At 31.4% G+C, this 27083-nt stretch overlaps 1 protein-coding gene across 1 annotated transcript; it reads left to right on the top strand.

The window, feature by feature from the left end:
• Window positions 1–9007: 9007 nt before the first annotated feature.
• Window positions 9008–26844, top strand: LOC132737454 (carbohydrate sulfotransferase 1-like; the record flags this gene model as incomplete). The annotated part of the gene is given in 7 exon segments (XM_060724744.1): window positions 9008–9081; window positions 21285–21323; window positions 21950–22006; window positions 23028–23205; window positions 23999–24055; window positions 25014–25129; window positions 25339–26844. Coding segments are annotated over 7 exon segments (1201 nt in total), but the record flags the coding sequence as incomplete, so codon positions are not given.
• Between the last annotated feature and the right edge of the window lie 239 nt (window positions 26845–27083).

Consider the following 27083-nt stretch of genomic DNA (forward strand, 5'->3'; position numbering starts at 1 on the left):
AAAAAATCACATAACACATATTAAACAGCAATATAATTATACAAAATTTTGTATTGTACAGCTAAAAATTAAATATAACTATAAATGTGTCTCCCATTTCTAATGAAATTGATATAACTATTTGAAATGATGAATAATAATAATTCGACTAGTATAACAAAATCCAAAATTTTCAAATCAATCACAATGTATCAGCAAAGAATCAACATCCTTATCGACCACCAATTCTCAAACTATTAAGAAATTAGGCCTGAATTTTCGACAAAGAAAAACTACCATAACACAGAAATGACATTAACAACTCCAACAAAGACAAAAAAGTACCATAACACACATAAACAACTTCCACAAAGAGACAAACTAAAACACCGAACCCAAATCGAATAACCCCAATCACACACCAACTCCAAAAATTTGAGAAAGAAACCAAAACAACCAAAATCGATATAAACAATGCACACAAAATATCGTCAATATACATAAACATAAAACATAGTTTTTAATTTTAACAAAAAGTCTTCATTTCTAAAATAAAATTTTGTAATTCTACGCAATTTCAGTTACTGACATAATACAATTTACATGTAAATATGTATATCAAATTTCTTATAATGTCAAATTTTCCATAAATAAGTATGCTGTTTTTACGTTGCATAATGTGTGTTGTCCTTGTTCCACAATCATGGCCCGATATTGTATGATTACTTGCAAGTCCATTGGTTCCTTTTGAAATTTCATCTTCTGAAACTGATAAAACTTACGCTGAAAAGTTAAAACTCATTTGTCTAAAAATAACTTGTTTCTAAAAAAAAGCTAGTTTCTATAAATAACTAGATTTACCTGATAATTGCTCACTTCCTTGTACAAAGCCATTTCATCATCATTGTAACACCCATGGACGTCTTCATCAACATTACCATAAACAACAACATTGTCATCAACATGGCCATCATTTTTACAAATCACACATCATCCATCCGTGTCAATACTTTGTTAGACCTCATATGCCATTTATCAATTATTCATATCTGTATTTTGTTTTATATCATATAAGGCAATTATCGGTGACAATGTTTAGTTAAAAAATCATATGTTAGCTATTGTATTATCTGGTTTTTCAACATGTGACTTTTAAGTATAGAAGGAAATAAATAAAATCATTGTAAAATACCATCCTTTAAAAACTAATTATTTACAGTAAAAAAACACAACATTGCGTTCCGATTTATATTTAACTCCTACACTGCTGAAAACCAGTAATCTGCCCTTTGCTACCACTTTAATTTAGTATAGAACTACAATGGTAAGTAAATATGAATAATGATCATAATGGTCAAAAATACCGTTAACTATAATCGAAACGTCACATGATAAATTAAAAGTTTAACAAGTATAATCCTTATGATTAATGCTAATTTATAATTAAAGTCCTTATTCATGGAAAATTTAACTTTGTGTCAAACAAATTGTACCTACGAAAATATTTCATAATTTACAAATTTTATGTGATACAATAACATTTCCCGGATTTCCTGTGAAATATTTACATTTTTTCCTTTAAAAAACAGCAACGCTTTCCCGATTTTCATGTGTAATAATATTACGTTTCGGCTATATAGTTTTAATAAAATAACTTACATTTTCATTGATACTTAGTTCTTCGACGTCCTAAAATAAAAGAAACAATTCCAAACCTCCCATACTTTCGTTTCCGTCACATCCCTCTCACAAACTTCACGCAAATGTAGCTAACAGTAAAGTGCATGGAAAACCACTCGACCGTGAATCTTGAGCGCTCGGGGACACTTGTATGTTTAACCACTGATTGATTCTCACCAAAAAGAACTTTACTAAACAAATCCGTTAAAGACGCCCGATCTCTATTCAATTTGCTATGTATTTATATAAAAACTATTGTTCCCCGCCTAGATTATTCGGGAGGACGTGGTTGGCACACCATCACGTGACATGCGCGAAACAGTTTTTAATGGTCATTCGAGCATTAAGACGCAAGAATAATTGAAAGTGGTATCAAAATGAAATATTGAAAGAAGCTGGGACCTAAATGTTAAAACCGGTTTATAATATATAAGTTTGTTATTGTTATTTAATTAAAGGAGCTCCACTGAGGTCCTAAAACCTAAACACATAAAAAATACATTCTTACATAGATCAACGGCATGGACATTTAATACGGACAAATATGCAAAAGATGTTAAAAATATATAGAGTATATTCAAGTTTTTTTTTCTGTAAATACATGATTTATTTTCATCAAGTGGAATGAAAATAAATATTTCATGAGTGGCGGTAGCCACGAGTGAAATGTGATAATTTTCATGCCACAAGATAAAACAAATCATATTTTATAGAAAAAAAACTTGAATGTTCTGTTTATTATACAGTTGTCTCTATTTTTAAATTACAATTTGGAAGACTATTTCTTATATTTTGTGTACTGACAGAATTTAAAAGAAAGTAGTCGGGAAAGACACCAATGAAAACACGGAAAATATGTTTCACTAAAATACTTTTTACTGTGAAAATACGAAAATGAAAATAAGCATTTAATTTCATCAATATTTCTCAAAATTTCATGTATAGTTATATGATTAATATACATGTATATATTCAGATTTGATTTAGATATAAATTCTATTTTGTCACGGATCTTAATTACAATGTAATATATAAATCCGCGATTTTGTGAAATTCTTGTCCGATTTGGGTTAAAAAGCGTTTAACCACTTTTCATTTTTGGGTCATTTTGCACTTATACTGAAAAAAAGGAGCGAGCAAATAATCTGAAATCTTGCACACAAGTTAGGCCTATGGTTCAGAGTGCATCAAATAGTATATAAATCTCGAAAAAAAGATATTACCAGTTTCGTCATAGCAATAACGTTTATCAGAGATGTAGATTTATCTATATCTCCGCGTTAATTATTAAAAAAATCATACCTTGGTTTGTATATTTTAACTGTAATAATAATATATTGTTGGTCCTAGATTTCAATTAGAACAGGAAACACATTCGTGACATTATTGTATCAAATGGGAACAAAAAAGTAAATTACATGACACTGACACATACACTGACTTATTTTTTTTTAAATCATCAGCATCAGACTAAAATAACAAAATTGAAAAAAGAATAAAACAGATTGTAAAAGTAGAAAATAAAAAATATTCATACGCGGTAAGTCCGAGCGAGGCCGAAGGCCCCGCGAGGGCTGTAGCGCTCTAGATAACATGTATGACGTATAATATGAAATTAGGCAAAGCCTATGAACGGAGAAAGCGGTAATAAATCCTTTCATTTTTCCGTTTTAAAGGTGTTATTCAGTATTATATGTACCAGCTTCCGTTTTAACTCGGATTACTAATCAGAAAAGTTGAGATTTGTTCCGTTGTCGGAATACACCGCCTTTTATCATTGAGTTACATTGTAAATGGCCATGCCTAGCTAGAACTGACACTGAAAATTTCATTGACTAAAATAACAATTTTGTCCATGTGGATTGTTAGTTGAGTGTTATTACACGTATTTGTTTCTTACCAAAAAATAATTGGAAAACATTTTATATAAAGGTGATATTGTAGATTATTTAAAGGTTCCTTATTTCTGAAAAAGGGCCCTTCTAACATCCAAGATTAAGTTCAGAAAAGTGGCCTTAACTCGATTCCCGTACAGTAAAATTTGTTTAAATTTTGCATACAGGTGTCCTTCAAGGTTTATTGACAATATTTCAATATTTTATAGTGCCCATTAGATACCATTGCATTACATGCCAATAATTTTTCGAATAACAATAAATACGTACCATGGTCAGTGAAATTTTGCCACGGGGGACTAATTAATATAAGTTGATAATAATCATTTATCAATAGCATCTTTCTAATTATTTGATATATAAAAAGTGTAATATGTTACACACTTTCACATTTGTTCATGTTCGTGTGTTTATGAATGTGTGTTTATTCATCTTGCCTGTCTCTGTGGTTAACGGACACCTCGATTTAGCTTCCAAACGTGATTTATAAAGAGACGTGATATACTATGAAAGATCAATCCAACGGAATCATTATTGCTGATTTAACATACAACAGGTAAACGTAATAGATACGTTAAATAGTTTATAGTTAATAGTTGTATAGTTTATAGTTTAATAGTTTATAGTTTTATAGTTTTATAGTTTATAGTTTTATAGTTTATAGTTTTATAGTTTATAGATTTATAGTTTATAGTTTCATAGTTAAATAGTTTATAGTTTAATAGTTTATATAGTTTATAGTTTATAGTTTATAGTTTTATAGTTTATAGCTTATAGTTTAATAGTTTAATAGTTTATACTTTTATAGTTTATACTTTTATAGTTTATTTCAATATTCAGTTAAACTAAATTGTCCATGAGAATGAACGGACGCATGACAAATTGCAATACAGTATAAAGCATACACATACAATTACATATGCAAGTGGAGAAGGTTCTCGGAATAAGGCCGGACTTTTATTTCTCAAAAAAAGTTTTATTTTTAGTGTCCTTTTAAAGTTTTTTCATAATTCTACTCTCTGGACAATACATGAAACAACTTTTGAATCTCTTGTTTTTCTTATTAGTATAATTAGTTATTTGGTATCTTGTATAGAAGTCAAAATACCACTTTACATTTTGCTACTTTTATGACAAATGATTTCACATTCAGTGATATGATCGAAAACCATTATTTTAACATTTTAAAACTCATGTTTGCCCTTTCTTAAAGCAGCATGCCTCCAGATTCATCCTAATTTTCATGAAAAATTTGAAAATTTTTTTAAAAAATAAAATATTGTACAGTGAACCAAGAAAGTAATTTACACATTACAAAAGGCATTTACCATCCACGTTAACCCTTTACCACATACATACGCGAAACAACGCACTTTCGACCCCTCCCCCTTTTTAAGCCTCAAATAGTGAAAAAATGTCCTATTTGGGCCCCCAACATAAGTTTTCGTTTGAGAAATGTTGCTAAAAAAATTGAGCACTTTTTCGGCGCCGTCCCCCATCCAAAAGATACATCAGGGGGTTGCCAGAAGGGGGATGTCGCCAAGAAAATTTTGGACTTGTGAGAGGCTAAAAATGACCCCAGGTCGATCATAATGTAACGTTTAACCAACGCTGAAAAGCCTTTGACTCTATCTCAATCCCTTGAGCAGTTACAGCACTTTGAAATAAATTTTGATGGAAAAAATCGAGGCAAAATAGTGATTTTTGGCAATTTTGAGATGTCCCCTCGTTGCCATGGTAACAGGAAATTTAAGACTGAGCATGTCGTTACAAAGGCAATGGTCCAGTCAACATTGGTGCCAAGTTTGATTAGTATTGAAGCATTTTTCATAGTTTCATAGCAGTTTGAACTTGGAACAGGAGGCTTTTCAGTGAAAACGGCCATTTTTCACAATATGCTCATGGGGGAAAGGGTTAATTACCAAAAGGAGGCCAAAATATGCAGAAATAGCCCCTACTGCGTTAGTAACGCAGCAGAAATATGGTGATAGATACTGCAGAAATTAGTCATTAAGGTAGAACGCGACACTTTGCGAACTTTCGAGTAGCGTCTTGAAAATTGGCATGCAAATAATTGACCATATTTCTGATTGGATTTCGTTGATTTTATTTCAATTTCAATTTATTCACAAAATGCACAAGTCCCACAATAGCGGGAAACATCAGCAGTATACATACATAAACATATACAAATACATAATGGAAAACGGCTATATTACATTTTTAGGATAATAGTAATATCATGGAGTCATGGAGTTGAATAGACGTATGTATATCTGTGGTAATATATAGTTTTAATTTGGTGAGAAAAATATATATTATAGTAAAATATTTAGTATGACTAATGGATCAAATAGAATGTTTACACCTTTCATAATAACCTGAACAAAACGAAACGAAAGCCTATCGAAAAAACAAACACGAAAGATATCCAGGTTATAAATAGGTTCTAACAATTTAATATTCATTTCAGTATCAATTGTTTGTAATGAAACAGAAAGTTTCATATTTGAATCTTAGATTTGCTTGAGAGAAAAATAAAATGTGCGAAACGTACTTATAGCATAAAGATTGTAATTTAATACTTAATGTAAAAGTGTGAAATTATATATACATGTATTATACATATAGCCGAGATGACATAGTATTTCAAATATCTTAAGATATTATACTTTTCAAATTTCAACAAAGGTGATTGATTACATGTTGCATAATTTCAACCCTTTTTTGGTTTTTTTAAAAGAAGATTTTTTTAAGTTTTTACTATATACATATATAACATCAAAAAACCAAACGCCCCGTGATAGCGCGACTTTTATCTAAAGGGGTGGGGGAAATAAAATCACGTGTACCGAAAAAATTGAGTCGGTGACCCCCTAATTTTTTTAGTTATTTTGACTAAGTATACATTTTAAAGGACGTTTAAAGAAAAAAATCAAAAATTTATTTCAGGAATTTTTTAATGAGCCGCTTTAAAGCCGAAAATTGCGGCTAAACTGAACGTCAAATTTTACACAAAATTGACAATTTTCTTTCCATTTCTCAAACAATTTTCGACGTAAAACTATAAAGTTTATATCTGTTTAAAGGAAAAAATAATTTCCATCGAATGCTGTAGGATTTAAGATATTTTGTCCGCCAATGGCGTTGACATACCCGTAACAGTTGCCAAGGATACGCAACGACGTCATGTTCAAAAACGGGCTTTGATGGTCAACTTTGACGTCATGTGTTCAAAAATTGGCTGAAACTATTGAAATAAAATCAACGAAATCCAATCAGAAATATGGTCAATTATTTGCATGCCAATTTTCAAGACGCTACTCGAAAGTTCGCAAAGTGTCGCACACACAATATATAAGTTATCAATTGAATCTTTAATATTGTTATGTATATAGTAAATACTAAAAAAATCTTCTTTTAAAAAACCCTAAGAGCTAGAGCTAAGATATTTAGTATGAAACATATACTAATGGGTTTTTACCATTTATTGTTCAAATAAGGTCCCTGCGGTCTAACATTGGCCCCGCCCTGAGGATCATTGATTTTCCTTATATGTATATAGTAAAAACTTAAAAAAATCTTCTTTAAAAAACCCAAAGAGCTAGAGTTTAGATATTAAGCATGAACTATCTTCTAGTGAGTGACTACTAAGTTTGTTCAAGTAAAAGCACTTGGGGACAAAATTGGTCCCCGCCCAGAGGGTGGGGGTGTCATTGTTTTTTCCCTATATGTGTATTGTAAAAACTTTAAAAAAAAAATCTTATAGCTAGAGCTTAGATATTTATCATGAAACATCTTCAAACGGATGTGTACCAAGTCTGTTCAAATAAAAAAAAACCTGGGTTGGAGTTGACCCCGACACGGGACCTCTAACAGGTGAGCGATTTCAGGGCCATCATGTCCCTCTTGTTTAAATAAGGATTAAGACGTGAAACAGTCTAAGTATGTGCTACCGATTCATTTCCGACGGTTTTCATGTTTGTACTATCCTTAGTTTTCTTTAGGCTGCTAGGCTGCTAGGCTGCTAACTTCACAAATTTCGAAGTGTCAAAATAAAAAAAAACAAAGTTCAATATTTAAAAAAAATAAAGATCGCGATACTGAAATAAGACGTGGAATGGTCTAAGTATGTGCTACCGATTCATTTCCGACGGTTTTCATGTTTGTACTATCCTGCTAGGCTGCTAACTTCACAAATTTCGAAGCGTCAGAATGAAAAAATTATGTTAAGATAAAGTTCAACATCTTAAAAAATAAAGATCACGATATTGAAAAAGGCGTGGAATGATCTAAAGAAGTGTTACTTATGTATTTCCGATTGTTTTCATGTTTGTACTATTCTTAGTTTTCTTTAGGCTGTTAGGCTGCCAGGCTGTTTGGCTGCTGGGCTGCTAACTTCAGGCTGCTAGGCTGCCAGGCTGCCAACTTCACGAGCATATTTGGGAATTCAAGAAATAAATATTGCTAATTTATGAAGTTGAAGAGTTAATTTGTAAAGATGTATTGTAAATTTATGAAATTAAAATATCCATAAAGTTCTATGTTTCTATATTACAATAAATGAATGAATGAATAAATGAATGAATGAATGAACGAACAAGACAGACAGACAGACAGACAGAAAGAAAGGAAGCATCAACGAAAATTAAAGGAGATAAGTTCAATTGCTCTAATCTGAGATCCTATGATTTTCAGTTTGTTGCAGATAACGTAAAAACCTGTTGAATCAATATACAATGTAATTATAAAAGATTCCGTAGTAATTTAATATTTAAAGACTTAATTATAAGCTGTAAATTATATCAATCACCTGTCATTGCTCCGCATAGATAATCTGATCGATTTCTAGATTTTTTTTATTCGTTACGATTAATGACTATTAACATTGGTTCAGAAAATATCGGCTACCAAAGATGTATCGATCAGTCTCGGATAAAATGAAAAAACATTAAATAATTAATTTAGCCAAGACGCAAGCCTATAACATTATGCCAGGTATCTTCCAGAACCACTTTTGTTAACCAGTATTCATTAAACATGTGTAATAGTGTTGTGTATTCTAGGAATTTAGACAATCGGCAATGAATTTTATTGTCATTTCTTTTGAAAGCGTACGAGTACGCACCAAATTTATCAGACTCGATAACAATAAAATTCTTTAGAAATGAAATAAATCAATAACGAAAAATATTTGATAATTTACATTCAATTAAAAGGAAGAAAAATGGCGTAATTTACTTTGAAAAAGGTCGCGAAAAATGGTTACGTCTTACATGTATCAGTCAACTAAGAATAAAACAATAATCCGAACATCCGGATGTATCTGGGTGTCTGGATGGATGTTTCGGCTTCGAATGACATCCCTATTGATAAATAATCACTTACTTAATTTCAGAGTAACAGTCCAGTGACGTGTTTTTTTAATATCTTATACAGTATATCACAATGACGGACAGCTATCGACAGATAAAGGATTTCTTTACTAAATATAAATGGACACTATTAATATTCACTTGGAGCACAGGTATTTATTTATTCATTTCTTTATTTACTGATTTATGTCTTATTTATTTATTTATTGTCTGTTTGTCCGTTAGTTCGTTCGTTCTTTCATTTATTGAACATACGAGTAATTTTTGTTTAAAATATCAAAATGTTTAAGGTACTGTATTTCGAATAACCCCACGGAGAGGGCTTGCCTATAAGAGCTGTGACATAAGAACTACAGCCTTTATCATTGAAGAGGCGACTAGATGGGTTCGAATTACTGGAGTCTATGCATCTCTTAGCTCCAGCAGGTAAGGTTGCTTTGACCCCTAGTATTGCTTTTTAAAGTTTTTAACACTCAGTGTTAGCCAGTTTTCACCGCCATATGTGCTGGTGCGTCGTTAATACAAACATAAGAAAACAAACTTCGACTCACTAATCCTTCATAGCTGTGCGTTCGAATCTTGACAGGGTCTTTGGATTTCTTTCGTGTGAGAAAGATATCCAACCATCTTACGGAACGACGGTGGTTCTACTCAAGTGCTTGTTCGTGCCTGAAATAATTTACGTAGACTTTCCTCTTCCTGAAAAACTTCCAGGTGTCAATTTAACTCAACACCTGCATAAAAAGAAAACAACAACAACAATTAATTGAAATTGGAACCTTGATATCCTGTCCTATATTTGAATGTAAGTCTATAGTTAATGGGTACACTTTTCTATTTATTTCTTCTTCTTTTTTGTAATGTGTGTTATTTAGAGTTTTGTTATACCCTTTTCTGTATAACATGGACATATTTCAACTTCTGCCATGGGCATAAAGTACAATATATTATTTATCTTTTCCAGTCATTGCTAATTATATTTATTCATTGTATTTATATCAATAAAAAGAAAATCAATAACAGCTTATTACCTTGTAATTATCACAGGTCATTGTTGTTCGTCCCACAGCTGGCGAGAGCATATTACACCGAGTCCAATCGTTCACTATGTTTCCCAGGCGGAGAACGCATGAAAAGATCAATTTTACAGGTGGAAAACCGATACTGTGGTAAGAAAATTGTCTTCAATTTCTTTGAAAATGCACATTTCACAAATATTTATAGCCTATTCTGATCTCGTATGATTACTTTATCCGACAGGCATCTCAAACTTGCCAAATCTTTGTTAACTTATTAGATCATTATCGACAACTGCACAAGAAAAGTAACAAAATTGGTAAAATCGCTCTTTGATAGCCAATAACTTGACATACAAGCAAACTTCTAAACATTTGTATCGCTCTAAAGGTTCTTTATTAACATATCCTCATCCACCAAACGCCTGTTCTATTTCTGTTCCGTATTTTTGGAGTATAATATCGTTTAAGCGAATTTTCAAAATGAACGCATGAGCCGAACTTTTCATGTGGTTTCATCAGATTGCAAAATGAACGCATGAGCAGGCGGATTTTTTGGTTACTCCAGTTTTCATGGATACATTGTATCTCACATGTTATCGATCACTGAACCTTAAAATTCCAAACTTTTCGTTCCAAATGTTTGAGCAAACAGAATTCCTATTTTCATATCTTATGACGAATTGCTTATAAGCAATAGATGAAGGTCTGTTCGGTTCTGTGAAAATATAATAAATCCTCAGTAAAATATTTGCAAAATACAACATCATTAGTTGATGGTATGTTATAATTAAAGATGTAACATACTCTTAAAGATCCTGTGACTCAAAATTTTATATTCTTATATGAAAAATCTTTGGCTTAAATAAAGAATTAACACGGCCATTCTCAGTTAAAATTTACACCCCTATTAAAATTTGATAAAAAATACAGATTCGAAAAAATGCAAAACTGTTAGTCTTTTTACAAACTTAAGCCATCTGTGAAGTTATACTGAAATTATTTTCAACATCATATAAGTAGTTTTTGTAAATCGGCGGTTTGAAAAGTGTATCCATTTTACCTTTTTAAAATGCCAGAAATGTTCGTGACAAAGTACCTTTTACTTTAAAAGGGACTGCATATAATTACATTGATGATATCTTATTGGAATTTACTTTTAAATATCACATGATACATAGATTTCTGATTGTACAATTGATATTACGAATAACTTGTCTAATTAAGCTTATATACCTTTTTAAAAACTCATATGCAAAAAGTGCAAATCAAGATGTACTGCTTTACTGTGATTACGATTTGTCTCATTATTATAAAAGCTACAACCCAGTGTAATTAGTATAGTTCTTGTTATAAATAAAAACCGTAGTATCATTGCTAGCAATTGTATGCGTTGTATATGCTTTATAATTAGGTAAATGATCACCTTGCTAAAATTTAAGTACTATGTAAAGCTAACGAACCTTTCAACCATAAACGCAAACAAAAAAAGAAGCCCACTTAATACCACAAAGCATACATTTAGACATCAGACAATGATATTTTGTATAAAACCCATTATCTTTCTTGATTTTATAGTATACTGTTTCAAAATTTGTAGTAAAATAAAGCATTGAATAGTATTTAATGTAAAATAATAGTAACTAAAGACATAGCAATACAGCATATCAGTCTAAAACTAATGAAACAACAACACCTAAATTAGAAGATAAACATGTATCAAGAAGTAGAACAGTTTACCAGATCAAATACATTGCTGGTGCTAAGATTTTAATCATATATTCACTTTCTTTTTCAATTCAGATATGGTATATAAAATAACGAACCTTTCATTGTCAAATCAAAATTTTGATGCTAATATAGATACATTTATATTCAGATATAAAGTTCGGATATAGACATTCGAATACAATTATATTCATTACCTAATGATAGCTATAGTAATCTTTTCATTTCTCAAAAATTATATTAAATTGGAATGGCTTCTGTAGTAAAACAATTTATAAATGTTTTCTGAACTCTGTAACAACTAATTCAATCCAATGAAAACGTATCAATATGGTAATAATACTAGATTCTATTTTTAAAACAAATAAAAATAAGCTTTTTACGAAGAGAACATTCAGCTAGTATAAAATATTAGCTATATAACGCAAGCATATCAAATTATAGGATCGGTGTAAATTTCGCTAATGATATGTTCGTTATTCACTGAAACTATTTTTTTGCAGCAAACAAAGAATTTACCAATTTGATGTAACGTCACCTCCCAATTATTTAAATGACCTCCGCGAATATCTTGTTTCTCTTGGCTTCATTATCTTTTAGGGTAAGTCCTTGGGTTAAGCCATATCTTTTCTTCACCTACTGGACATTGCAATGTCACGCAAATATTAGTTTTCAAAAGGTTAATCACAATTTCACTACATTGAAGAAGCAACAAATTTTTTCATGCTTGTAATAATATATACTTGATATTTTTTACGAATCTTCTTGTTTTATTCCTTTACTGAATTCCCGCATGTTTTTCAGGTTTAGACTTTGGCATAATTGTCTGCACTAAAAGTAATTCCAAAGCTACATTCGTCTAGCTTGAAAAAGACGTTTTTTTTATTGAAAGGTTCGTGGCCCAAGACAACGAACCTTTCATTGAGTTAAATGTTTATTTTACCATGTTTCCCTCATCATAATTATCTATCTTTATGTAATTGTTTTAAATTCACTTCATATTTTGAATTTATAATCACACAAATATAATGTTTATATGTTTTTTTATACAAAACAAGCTTTTCAGGCGAGTACGTAGTTTATTTTTACATACATCTTTTTCAATTGTACAGTCTTGTAAAAATCAGACATTCTTTTGATGTTCTTTTTCTGAATAAACAAGATATACTCACAAGATTTTTCTTAAAAAACATTATATACATTACAGGATTAGATATATTATTTTGTTCTTATAAATTAGCATAGGAAAGGTTCGTGACTAATGGTCACGAACCTTTCCTTGTTTGTAATCCGACATGGTATTGTTAAACATCATAAAAATATAAATTCGCTTATTTCATTTGAAAGCAACATCGTTTGTGATTCAGTAGGCAACAGAAAAATTTCTTGAAATTTAATAATCATGAAAAGTATCAAAATCACTTGCCAAAGGATTTTGATGGGAATTCTCGATCATGTTTATAACATGCGCTGCGAATAATAAGCAACCATTATGGAAATAATTGAAACGTTTCAACCCAAATGACTTCATAGTACATATGTTTGTGAACTGCAGCCGTTTACAAACAAACATAGTGTATGCGGCATCGAGTAAAATATATCACCGCACGAACCTTTCATCACGAACCTTTTCTCAGCATATTTCAGTTTCAATAATGTCGTTTATACAGCTACAAAATGTTTCATTTTTGGCATAATATACTAATTTTTACGCATCTTAGAGCATTTCATGTGCTGGGAGTGTATATTGCAGTCATAAACCCTTAAAATCAGATATCGAACCTTTCAATTTTAACCCAAACCACATCACAGCGTTAAATTCTACATAAATAATACAGAAATTGTGCACACTATGAACATGGTGATAATATGAAAGTATTATATTGTGATATTAATACAAAAAAGAACATGTAATGTTGTTTCAATGATAAAAACACTTCACTTGCAATATATGGTTAAAATGATAACGAACATTTCATACTGTCCGGCGACAAACACTAATCCCTTACCATTTTTTATGAGTTATTGTTACTGAGATCTAATTTACAAATTTATAATCGTGAATTGTTCCAAAATAATACGGCATTAAACAAAACGAAAACAATACAATTAAAGCATCTAAATACACGTTCACTTTTTATAAATTGGTCGGCGACAATCACGAACCTGTCATTTTCGTAACTTTAGGTGAATATTATTAAACAATTATTCATGATCAAATGGCGAGTTATTGTGTGTTATTTAAGGTAACATCAACCTTCTTTAACCAGCATAGACTTACAGGCAAATAACCTATAATAATGAGGATAGACGGTGGCGACAAGTAAAAACTAAGGGTGTAAATTCTAACTGAGAACGGCCGAACAATGTAAAAAGTTACAGAAAACCTTTTTGATAAGGATATTGCCAAAATTTAAAATTTTCGATAATAAAAGGAGATAAGTAGAAATCTGTTTTATTTGGTAAAAAAATCAGTTTTGCATTCAAATAAAAAATTCAAAACATTTTTCCTCAAGAAATATCATATAATGTGTTTAATAATGTCAACTTCTTAAGTATATGTTTTTCATAAGAACTGGCTTTATATACAACCTTCGCAAGGATGTTACATCCATAACATTTTCCCTCATATAAGCGTGTTTCGACAGCTTTTTGCCCCCCCCCACACACTTTTTGAGGCCTCAAACAGTGAAAAAATGTCCTATTTAGGCCCCAAACACTGGTTTTCGTTTGAGAAATGTTGTTAAAAAAAGTGACCACTTTTTCGGCGCCGCCCCCATCCAATTGTTACATCAGGGGGTTGCCTGAGGGGGTTTGAAGGGGGCGGAGTCCCCCTTATCGCCAAGAAAATTTTGGACATGTGACAGGCTAAAAATGGCCTCAGGTCGATCTTAGGGTAACTAGTAACAGACGCTGAAAAAAATTTTCCTCTGTCTCAATTCATTGAGAAGTTGCACCACTTTAAATTCAGTTTTGATAGGAAAAAAAACAATGCAAAATAGTGATGTGTTTGGCAATTATGAGACGCCCCCCCCGTTGCCATGGTAACAGGAAATTTACGATTGAGCATGCTGTTACAGAGGCTATCACAGGCGCTAGTCACATAATCAAATATTTTACATAATCGGTCTATATATGTATATAAAGATCTTTATATACATATATAGCATAATCAAATATTTTACATAATCGGTCTATATATGTATATAAAGATCTTTATATACATATATAGACCGATTATGTAAAATATTTGATTATGTGACTAGCGCCTGTGGAGGCTGTGGTGTAGTCAACATTTGTGCCGAGTTTCATCAGAATTGAAGGAAGTATTTTCATTGTTTCATAGCAGTTTGAACTTGTTACAGGAGGCTTTTCAATGAAAACGGCAATTTTTCGCAATATGCTCAAGGGGTAAAAACATACAGGATCTTTAAGCAAGAATATATATATCAACTTCCTTACAACAAAATGAACATACAAGAAAATGTTGAAATAACTCATATTTTTTTAGGCTCATTATAAGTTTTTCTTTTAGAAATAATACACTTTTTATTTTAATGAAGAATAGGCAAAGTATTTATCAAAATGTGTTTCTAATTACCTCTCTTTATTTACAGAACTTGTTAAATTCGATAATATCTATGTTAGATTTGTAATATTGGTAATAATTTATTTGAGTATCAGATTTATCATATTAGACTATTAAAGTTTTGAGGTACAGGGACTATAAAATAGTATACATACGCTATTATTTGTCATTTGTCCTTTATTGTATTTTGTTGTTAAATATTATGCATGTATGATAGTAATTGTATACAATTATTCAGGATTCATGATTTAATTATCAAGTCAAGTCAAGTCAAGTCAAATAATTTATTGGCAAAAACATATACATGTTCATCGCCAAATAACATTTTGGCGGTACAAAGTACAGAAAAGTAAGATACATACATGATAAATTATACATATACATAGTTATTTATCAGCGTACATTATTTCAAACAAATGTATTAAGTAGATTCATTTCTCAGTTGCATTGCTGAATAAACAAATTTTGCTAATGTAACAATTACATTTTTGTTCGTACATTTCATTATTGATATGAATTTATTTAAATTAGGCCATGAGCAATAATATCTAGGTAAACATGTTTTCCTTAAGTCGTTATAATATGGACATACTAATAAGAAGTGATATTCTGTTTCAATTTGTTTCATATTGCATTTTGTACAGAGGCGTTGGTTTCTTTCAATATTTCTATGTCTACCCTCTTCAATAGCTAATTTGTGCGAAGAGCACCTAAAACCTTGATAGCATTTTACGATGTTTTACATTATTAATACAAACTTAAATATTTTTCTTGGGTAAATTCAATTTTAAACAAATTATAACTTTCTAACTTTGAGAAAAGTATTAAGTTCGGCACACCATTGCTGTAGCTGCTGATCATAAATTCTTTGTATAATAGTATTAACATGCACAAGTGAAAATATTATCATTATTCCATAGATATGAAAAACCTAAGTCTGACAACATATTTTTAACATTTTTTGACCAGCTATTTAACAAATTACCATTTGCATCTTTTAAAAATACCAACTTGTATAAAAGAGAGTTTGGGGATTTCATAATTCTGTACAAGTACTTAACAATTCTGACTTTTCGCAGAACTAATAATGGAAATCGTCCAAATTCACCAAGAACTGCTGATGTTGTAGTTTGCTGACGTACACCAAGAACTTGTTTTAAAAAATTTCAAATGTACCTTTTCGATGTCTGGTGCCTTATGAAAACCCCATACCTCTGAACTATATGTAAGAATCGGTAAAACCATGCTATCAAAAATTATATTTGTTCTGTTACATTAAGGGAAATTGAATCAAATAAAGAATTAACAGAGTATAATGCTTTAAGCGCTTGATTAGATAACGCCTTTTGGGCTTGATAAAACTTCCCATTAGACGATAATATAACACCAAGATAGGTGAATGACTTAACAACGCTTAGTAGCTCATTATTGTAATATACCTCTACATTTTCATTTCTATTTCGAGATTTAAAAACCATAGCAACCGTTTTATCTACATTCACCACAATACCCCACTTAGTACAATAAGTTTATTAAGGAGGCATTGCAATCCTTCCTTAGAATCAGAAAATAAAACTGTATTGTCCGCAAATAGTAGTAAAAATATTTGGATATCATCTAATGAAAATGCATTAACATTATCTATTTTGAAATATTCGTACATATCATTTACAAAGAAAATTTAAAAAAAAGGGTGAGAGTGGTTCCCCTTGAATTGACCCCATATTATTGTCAAAATTATCTGACAGGCTACCATTTGCTCTTTCACAAGATTTCACACATTTATGCATACTACGTAACATTGTTACAACTTTATATGATACACCAGGTTCAGTCCATTTAAGCCATATTCCATTTCTGTATAACATATCAAAACATTTTTTGAATCAATAAATGATGCATATACCTTTTTCTTTTCATGACGTATTATCTTATTAATAATTGAACATAAAACAAAAATGCAATCAGTAGTACTTTTTATCTTTCCTAAAAACCATACTGGAAATCATTCAATATTTCATTACTTTCGGCCCCATTTACGTAATCTCATGTCTAACAATATTGAGAAAAAGTTTAGAAAATATACTAGTAAAAGGGTGATACCCCTGTAATTATTCACATCATTTAGGTTACCCTTCTTGGGCACTGGTACAATAATACCACTACACCACGATTCAGGATATTCAATTTGAATTGAAAAATATGATTAAACAATTTACATAATATTGGTGCTAAAAAATTGTTTTGCATTCAATAAATATCTCCGGGAATAAGTTTATCTATACCAGCACTTTTACCACTCTTAAGCGCGTAGAAATAGCCCTTTATCACATCATCGATCGTAAAATCCATGTCAAGTTCTTCAACATTATTGTAAAATATATCATTATTATCTAAATGTTCCTCAACGAAATTATTTTGAATGTCTCTTCCGTTTGGAAAAATAAGTTTTTAAAATGCTCAAAAAATCTTCCGATGACAGTTCATTTTTGGCTTGATTTCTTTCTCATTTTTTTTATTTCCTTCCAAAACTTTTGTGGCTGCGTGCCAGCTAAAAATGACATTTCTTTCTCTGATTTAAATGAAATTTAGTACGTGCTCGCCTCTTAGCCTATTCTATAAAGACGTCTGTTATTAACAAGTAATTCTATATTTTGATTCGACCTGTTTTTCTTACAATAATTTTTTATTTGCACGTTTAAACTCTTTTCTAGCGTTCTCACAGTTCTTGATTAAACCATGAACTTTTTTAAATTTTTCTCTTTCTATTATTTTGTATTCTTTCTTATTTCTTTTGACTCTCCAAATATACTAAATGATTTTTCAATATAAAACATCTGATATATTTCTGTATACCTTATATCTAATTCAAACATCATTTCTAATTACACTATTCACAATCATGTCAATGTTCGTAATTTCAAATCTCAATCAACTTTCTTTGTAATTATCAATCTTGTCTCTATCTTCGTTATTCCATTTTAATACATTAATACTAATACTTTCATTATCAATGATTTTCGATATACATGCAAAACTCAGATCAAGTTGAACAGGTTTATGATGTGAAAAAGTAAACAAATCATTGTAATTTTAAATTCATGTACAAAGGGAAATAACTCGCACTGCATAAGCACATAATCAATTAGACTTTTACCTGTATTAGACATAAAGGTAAAATTGCCTATACCTGCATCATTCCCCTAATCTCCCATTTACAATTTTAAGATCAGTACTCAAGCATAAAATCAAGAAGTTTATTTCCCGAAGAATTGACAGTACTATCCATTGATTTTCTATCGGGTTTAATAACAATATTACTGTTATTCGTATCACAATTTTCCATCGAATAAATATAACGGTTAAAATGATCCATTTCTTCTAAAATGTCTGACCTATTACCGCATCTTGCATTCAGGTCACCTAAAACCGCTATTTTACCGCATTGAGAATATTTTCGGACACCTATTTCAAAGTGCATTCAAAAAAAGCCAAATATCGTGTATATTAAAATAAAACAGAATTACTAGGGTGGTATATACATAAAGCAGAGAAATACATCAAAATCATTTTGGAAAAAGTCTTTAATTAATTTAACCCATATTATGCCGTTACTGTCCAGTCTCAACAATTTCGATTCCATCCTTCAGAAAATTTCCTGTAATACAGGCACACTCCACCATGACCTCTTCTACTTCGGTTTTGAAAGCGATTCTATTCTAGGTATTGATAAGCATTCGTATTCATCTAGTGAAAAGTTATCATTTGCTACGTTCCCAAGTTTTCACTGAAAAAAAAATTATGTCATATTTATAAATAAAATTTAGAAAAGTCTTCATCATCGAGAAACAGGTGGATAACCCTTCAATGTTCCATGATAATAAACTTAAGTCAAACTTTTCTGCGCATTCCTAGCTGTCATTATTTGTTGTTGTTTTTCAGGTTTATATAGTACATTATTTATGAACAGTTTGTCCCCTGACTAGAACGGCCCTCTTTCCTGCACGGCGTTCCTCCAACATCTTGGGAATCAATTCACGTTCTTCGTTGTTGTACCTCGGGCGGAAAACTGATCGCTAACATTGTATGGCGTCTGATATAAATTGATGCTCTTTAATGCGTTTTTCACAGTCATTTTTGAGTCCGTACTAAATTTTACTACTATCGGACGAGTTTTATCCGGATTATGGGCACCTACCCTATGTGCCCTGTCAATATTTAGCGTTGTTTCTGGATTTTCAATATTCAATATCTGCTTACAAAACAAATTGACTTTAGCGACGCAGTCATCCGTGACAATGGTTTTACTGGTACAATCTGCATATGTAAGGGTATCCTCGGTGGAGTTTTGTGCGGGTTGGTGGGTTTTTCGTTTGCATCTCTCCTCTTTTATATGAGTAAGCCCTAGGTACATGATTGAAACCCGACACAGTTCCCTCTGGGATGCCAAAAAAAATAATAGATTGTCTCTCATAGACCTACATTTTAAATCAAACAATAGATTCGGCCATAGATTCCACTATTTGTTTTCAGTTCCGCATTTCACATATTGTAGCTCTTTGAAAACTTCTCGTTTTACTGACTGAATACTAATTTTATTACTGTTTGTACACTTTGACACTGACTCGTATTGATCACCAATAAACTTTTGGCTACGCTCTATTTCGCACACTTTCTTGTCCATTTCGTCGATTCTCACCGTTAAATCACTCACCAATAATTGAATTTTATCAAGCTGACCTAACTTCATGTCAATATGCTCCAATTTTTGTATAATAGTACAAAGTACATATTTTGTAAAACAATCATTTACAATGCGTGCAAAAATCAAGGATTTTTCCAAAGTGTCATGTAAGATTATTATGTAAATCAGCTTAATGTCGTCAGTTGTTGATTTTATTCAACATGACAATACTTAGTTATCTCTCTGTTTTATGTATTAAACAATATTGATTTGATTAAGTTATTCAATAAGAGGTTGTTCATCAAAGCTGATAATATGTGTAACAAACGAGGAATTACTTCAATTTCACACGATCTTTCCATAATTATATACATACAGCGTACAAAGTATATTTTAATTTGTAAAAAGAAGTGTCTCTCACTTATTTGAAATAAAATTTGAAATTTTTAAAGTTTGAATATGTTAAATTTGTTCGATAATTAGGAAAAACTGGAGTTTTAAAAATACCACCTGCTCATGCGTTCATTTTGCAAACCTATGAAACCACATGAAAAGTTCGGCTCGTGCGTTCATTTTGAAAATTCGCTTAAACGATATTATACTCCAAAAATACGGAATAGAAATAGAACAGGCGTTTGGTGGAAAAGGATATGTTAATAAAGAACCTTTAGAGCGATGTAAATGTTTAGAAGTTTGCTTGGATGTCAAGTTATTGGCTATCAAAGAGCGATTTTACCAATTTTGTTACTTTTCTTGTGCAGTTGTCGATAATGATCTAATAAGTTAACAAAGATTTGGCGAGTTTGAGATGCCTGTCGGATAAAGTAATCATACGAGATCAGAATAGGCTATAAAGTTTTGTGAAATGTGCATTTTCAAAGAAATTGAAGACAATTTTCTTATCACAGTATCGGTTTTCCACCTGTAAAATTGATCTCTTCATGCGTTCTCCGCCTGGGAAACATAGTGAACGATTGGACTCGGTGATATTAATTATTTATAGCATAAGTCCGTTTTGTGGACTGATATATATTGATGTATTACTCTGATAAGATTTTACAACCTCACTATTTAAGCATTTAAATGCCGAGCTCGATTCATGTTATAAGTGTCGGTTGAAATGTGTCAATTACTTTCTATGTTCTGTTTAAATATTCAATACATTTTTCATGAAAATTTGCATGAATCTTGATGCGTACTGCTTTAAGAATACTTGGTCGAATACATACTCTTGATAGTAAGGCCAAGTAATACAAAATGTTTGACATCTAACACACTAGCACAGTATTTTGTATGTTTTTGACAAAACATTGACATATATTCTTTTTTAAATTTCAGCTATCATATACTTACACATGCAGTACGTAAGTGTATCAAGTAAGTTTGCCTCAATCAAGAGACATTACTTTTAACTATCATCGATTAGATATGTGCCACACAATAACGGTTTTAACAATGATATAATAAAAATAAAAGAAAGAAAAAGGCGACATTTGGTTCATTTGTACACGTGACGTGTCGGTTCAGAATTGATCTATCAGTGTTGCACTGTCTCTGAACGTCTTATTATCTAAATGGTAACCTACCGTATATCAACATTTCTATTATACATATACACTGTAGTAGAGTCTGTGCTTCCGTATACCCGGACAAAATCTGCACAGAATTTAAACTTACATTTTCTGAAAGCTTATAGTTTGTAGATTATGAAAAAGATATATTAAGTTCCCTACCGGGAAACTCCAAAAATCAAAGATGGCGTCCAAGATGGCGTCTAAAATGAATTTTTTATTTTTACATGCTCTATTTGTGGAATGTCTTCAAAAGCGATCCATTTTTTTTGGTAAAATGTTTAAAAGAAGTAAACACATCTATTTTGTTTTCAATTATTTCTCTGATTTGACGCCTACAAGGCATGTAAACTTTATCACAATTTATTACTTTATAATTGTTTAAACTCTTTCCTACGACAATGATGACGTTCTGTCACTTTGCATTACCAGATCCAGTGTCTAAAAACAGAATGGGAGACATTGGTCCACAAAGGCCGGTATTCAAAAGTAAGTTAAAATTCTTCTTAGTCAGCTTTCAGTTCCTTAAGACAGACACGTATTTCATTTCATTTCATTTCATTATAAAATCGGTTTTCATAACGATTTCTTCCATTTAAGGTCAATGACAATTTTGTTCATATATTTTGCAAAGCCGTAACGGACATAATGAACAACTTTAAAGAGACCCCGGATCCATTTACGCGATTGGCATATTTTATCGTTTTTATACCATTTTATGTAGGTTCGCATCATAAACTGGCGTGTGATATTTGTATCATTCGGTCACTCCTTTTTTCAAGAATATTCATTTTAATTGTGCAAAATGTCCCAAAAATAGAAAATACTTAACGCCTTTAGCTCAAATAAATTTAAAATCGATTTAAATTGAATTCCTAATTTATTACTTTTTTGACGTTTGCATATTGTTTCAGGCTTAAATGCCACAGTTACTCTATTTAAATATTTCAAATTTTATATATTTTGGTCTCAATTGAATTCTTTAATGTTGAAATTTGGAATACTACCTTATAATGACAATTGTTTGTTTTGTTTAGTTTAACGGCGTACGAATACAATTTATCTTATGATATAGCAAAAGCACCGAAGGCGCCGAAACAAGAAAGATGATTTTGGATAACCTTGAGTGTTATAAACTAAAAGCAACACCTATGGTCAAAACCATTTAACCTGCTGGATATAAGAAATGTATAGTTTTCAATAATTTGACCCCATAAAGTCGCCTATTACCATAACTCAAGGTTAAACGATGGCTGCAATTCTGATGCCTCAACCTGCAAATACAAACCGTCAGCAACAAGGAGATAATTATGACAATGTGCAGTTGTTAGACAAAGTGCATAATTCTGAAAGCTATACTTTTGGAGTTAAGCCCCTTTTTATCAAAATTGAAAATTTCGATGTTGTCCTTATGGATGAGCGTTAGCACCGCATGCGGTGCTCTTGTTATATCATAAGATCGAATGACGTCTCTTTAGGAAGAGTGGAATAAGATTGTCTCTTTTTTCAGTAAAATACTATGATGTGTTATTGAATAGTTACATGAGAGGCGGAAGTACTTTAACTGGAATGGTTCTCGGGCACAGAGCGGATACATTTTACCTTTACGAGCCCTTGTGGAAAATATCGAGGTGGACATATTGGCATGGTTACAACATGGTGTGCAGATCTGATCGTCTAGAGTGCAGGTATGTGAATGGGTTTGGTGCAAACGATTGTTAGAACATATCATGAAATAATCTTTTACCCGTCCGGTGGTACCGTATTTGATTGTAGGAAATAAATTGCAGTGATAATTAATCTTTAGGAAATTGAAACTCTACCGAATGTGATGGTGTTTCTACAAATTATTTATTTAGGGAGGGTTAAATGCACAAGATTTACTAATTTTAATTAACCCCATCATGAAAAAATCTTGGAAAATTTTGTAGTACTGGGTAATGACACCAATGTCAAATTCAGAACGCCATATTGAATAGGATAATAAACAAACGCCAAGGTAAATGTAGTAAAATGATGGTAAACGCCACTATAAGAGTATGTAAAATACTATATAGTAGGTTTATAGGAAAAAGTAGGTAAGTAATTTAAATTCATAGTAGGTGAAGAGAAAAGGCATAAGAAAATGCTTGAAGAAGTTATATTCAGCTGATGAAAAAGTAAATGACAGAAACACCATATAAAAAGAATTCCGATTGATCACAAAGCTGTTATATAATAATTTAGTTAGTTGGAATGATCCTTGCAGGAAAGAATTGTATGCAAAGTGTACCACATCATGATTTTAGCATCAACCAACACCTAAATATTTCACGTCTGAATCAGTTCTTTACACTTAAAACACTAAAGAAAGACAGAAATAAAGAAAGAAAGAAACAAAGAAAGACAAAAAGAAAGAAACAAACAAACAAAGAAAGACAGAAAGAAAGAGAGATAGAGTGCATTTTATTAAAATTGTACTAACTCGGCTTTTGTTTACAGACATGTGGAGCCAGGGAAGGCAATACCAGACAAATCTGTTGTAGACAACCTTTACAGGTATCCTTTTATATATTTGAAAAGTTCATACTTTATCTTCCAAAAGAAACTTTATCCTAATTATCATGTAGCATAAACGTACATTCCCCCAAAACGCATTTGATAATACATGTACATATCTTTGTGTTAATTTCACCTCCAGACATAGTAAAATGAAATTATACCTTTTCAAATAACACATTTTGGACACATAGAAAAATGTTCTTTGAGCGACGGTGCTATTCATCCTAGGATAAATGAGCGTTTCAATAACATTAATGTTTGTCTAAAAGCAGGAGCGTGTAACAAATCCTGGTATTACTAGAAAATGCATTTGTACATAATTGTTAAACCATCCGCTAATAGACCTTTTAAAGGGTTACAGCAATTTTACGGGTTAAACTATTAACTCCCAAAGAACATCATTTTAATATAAAAATGATGCATCTTGCTTAATCCGGTGCTAAGGGGACAAAGACTAAATGGAGAGAAATAAAGAAGCATGTGTTTATTTAACATTTATGTTAATAAACAGATTAAAATTCTAGCAAAAGTTGCATTTTACAGTATTTAGGCGTTGTTAAATGACCCCAATGTAGACAGTTCATTTCAATTCAGTTCAGTTCATTTGCAAACAAATTTATTTCCTTTCAAAACTCGACAATCTTGTGCCCTGTCCTACTTTTGTTTGGTGTCTTACTGGGCTCCTTGCCCCGGTGGACCTGTGTTGGTGCAAGTTACCGTCCACACCCTTTAGCACCGGCTTAAGCAGAATTCAACATTTATACACAAAATAAGGTGAAATCTTGAATTTAGAAATATCCGCAGATATAACTAAACTATATTGTGCAAGGTGAAAATAGTTCTTTCTACATTTTTCATTTATTTTATTTAGTATTAAAACTTACTAAGGACTCACATGATATTTCGCATTGTGTTGACGTCAATGAACTATTGATAAACAGAGTACTTGTTTCAGGCGGCCTACTGGTTCTCTTGTGCTGGCTAAGAATAACTTGCGCAAAACCTACGATTGCCAATTCAACAATTATGAACAGACAGTGGTTGAACCTTCGTTAACACCCAAATTAGGAGGTGAGTTATGAATGCAAATTACACACGATTGAAGCAACTGTAAAAAATATTATTATAACAACACAAATAATAATATTTGGAAGAATAAAAGTATTATTTTGGGCTTAATGGGCCTTTAAAATCTTAAATGACGTTATGCAAACATAGAGTTCTGTACATTAGTCAAATAAAGCTTACAAAAACTTCATTTTGTATTTTTAATTGAACAGGTCCAAGCTGGAATGCAACAAGAGAGTGTATGAAACACAAGGTCAATTACCAGATATGTTTTCAACGACATATACCGAGAATGTGTAAAGATTCTACACATAAAGTCACAAAAGTTTTACGACTTACAACAGACCTCTTGGCGCCTGTTCTGCAGTCACGTGGCAATCTCAAGGTCATTCATCTCTTCAGAGATCCACGTGCTATTATAAATTCTAGAATTCAGACCGATTGGTACCCTTCAAACACGGACAAAATGATAATAGAAAACGCTAAATCATTGTGCAATAAAATGCTTTACGATTTTCGCGAAGGTCAAAAAGTGCAAAAATTATTCCCAGATAGATTCAGATTTATTTATTACGAAGATTTTAGCGTTGATATTTTAAACAAGTCTAAAATATTATATAACTATTTAGGTATGAATACAAATGAGAAATATTACCCAAATATCATGAAACTTTCGGCTTTTAAGAACGCAGCATCAGGTGAAACGGAACGAAAAAAAAATACTGCATTTTGGTGGAGAAAAACTTTAAAATGGGAAACTGTTGAGAAAATGGAGGAAATATGCAAGGATGTTTATAAAGAACTTGGATATAAATCCTTTTCGAATATACAGGAATATAACGACTTGTCAATACCCAGTGTAGTCATACCAAAAGAGTGTTTGATCGCTTGATGCAAGAAATTTTAGCTGATAGGAAGGTTTAGGGCAATAGCATTCTATTACTTGGGGACCATACGCCGCTTTTCATGGAATGACACTCCTGTGTCACATTGAAGGTTCCATAACCGTCGTATGAACACATCTGCGGATGTTTCTTAATTCAAAATTTCAACATTTTCTTGTTTAATCTTGAATTCTGCTTAAGCCGGTGCTACGTTGCACTTTCCAATACCGTCCATGAACAGGCTCAATCAAACCGAGCCTGCAACATTTTCAATATTGTCGTGTTGGATTCTGTTTTACTCTATTCGGTGATGAATTGCTCAGACATTTGACAAAAATAACTATGCGATATTTTGCTCTACTGCCAAAAATCATTTTTTAAAATAAACTTAATAAATAGCAAAACAGAAACAGAAAATGTTAATGTAATATTTATTTGCTTTTGTTATTCCATTTTTATAGTCTGACGTGTTTTACTGCATCTTTTTATTAAATTGATTTTTTCTTCTTAAATAATTTTTACAAAAAGGGCGAAAATAGTTAAAAACATTATGCAACATTACTCACGAGTGATACAAAAATGGATGTATAATATGTAATTGTGTCAAGGTAGAAAAACTATATGTTATGAACTTGACGGTTATCATATATAGATGATATTACGATAAGGACGGCTACACGAAAATGCGTAGAAGACAAAAAATACAAAATATAAGAACACATCCAAACATAAGCTGGAATTCAATAATTGTTCGGAATTTATTTGGTTATGAGAATACACTTAATTGCTCAATATGCATGATTCACGGTTGAATTTAAAATGATGATGATGAGAAAATATATACTTTTTGTAAACCGTTGTATGACTAATTTTATAGCCAAAGCCTGTTTTAATGCTTGAAGACAAAAGGTCTTTTCTACTTTACTGTAGGTATATTTAAGGTTGTGTTGTAAATATTTCAGCTGAGAGTTTTCCTTTTTTGGTCAGGATTGTACTAGGTGTGTTTTGTGCTTTATACCAGTTTATCTTTAATGCCGTTGAAATTGCAAAATCATCCGCCAAGTGAATAGTTT

This window comes from Ruditapes philippinarum, unplaced genomic scaffold (assembly GCF_026571515.1).
Source record: "Ruditapes philippinarum isolate M1 unplaced genomic scaffold, ASM2657151v2 ctg11918_1_1_1_1, whole genome shotgun sequence".
In the NCBI taxonomy this organism is placed as follows: domain Eukaryota; kingdom Metazoa; phylum Mollusca; class Bivalvia; order Venerida; family Veneridae; genus Ruditapes; species Ruditapes philippinarum.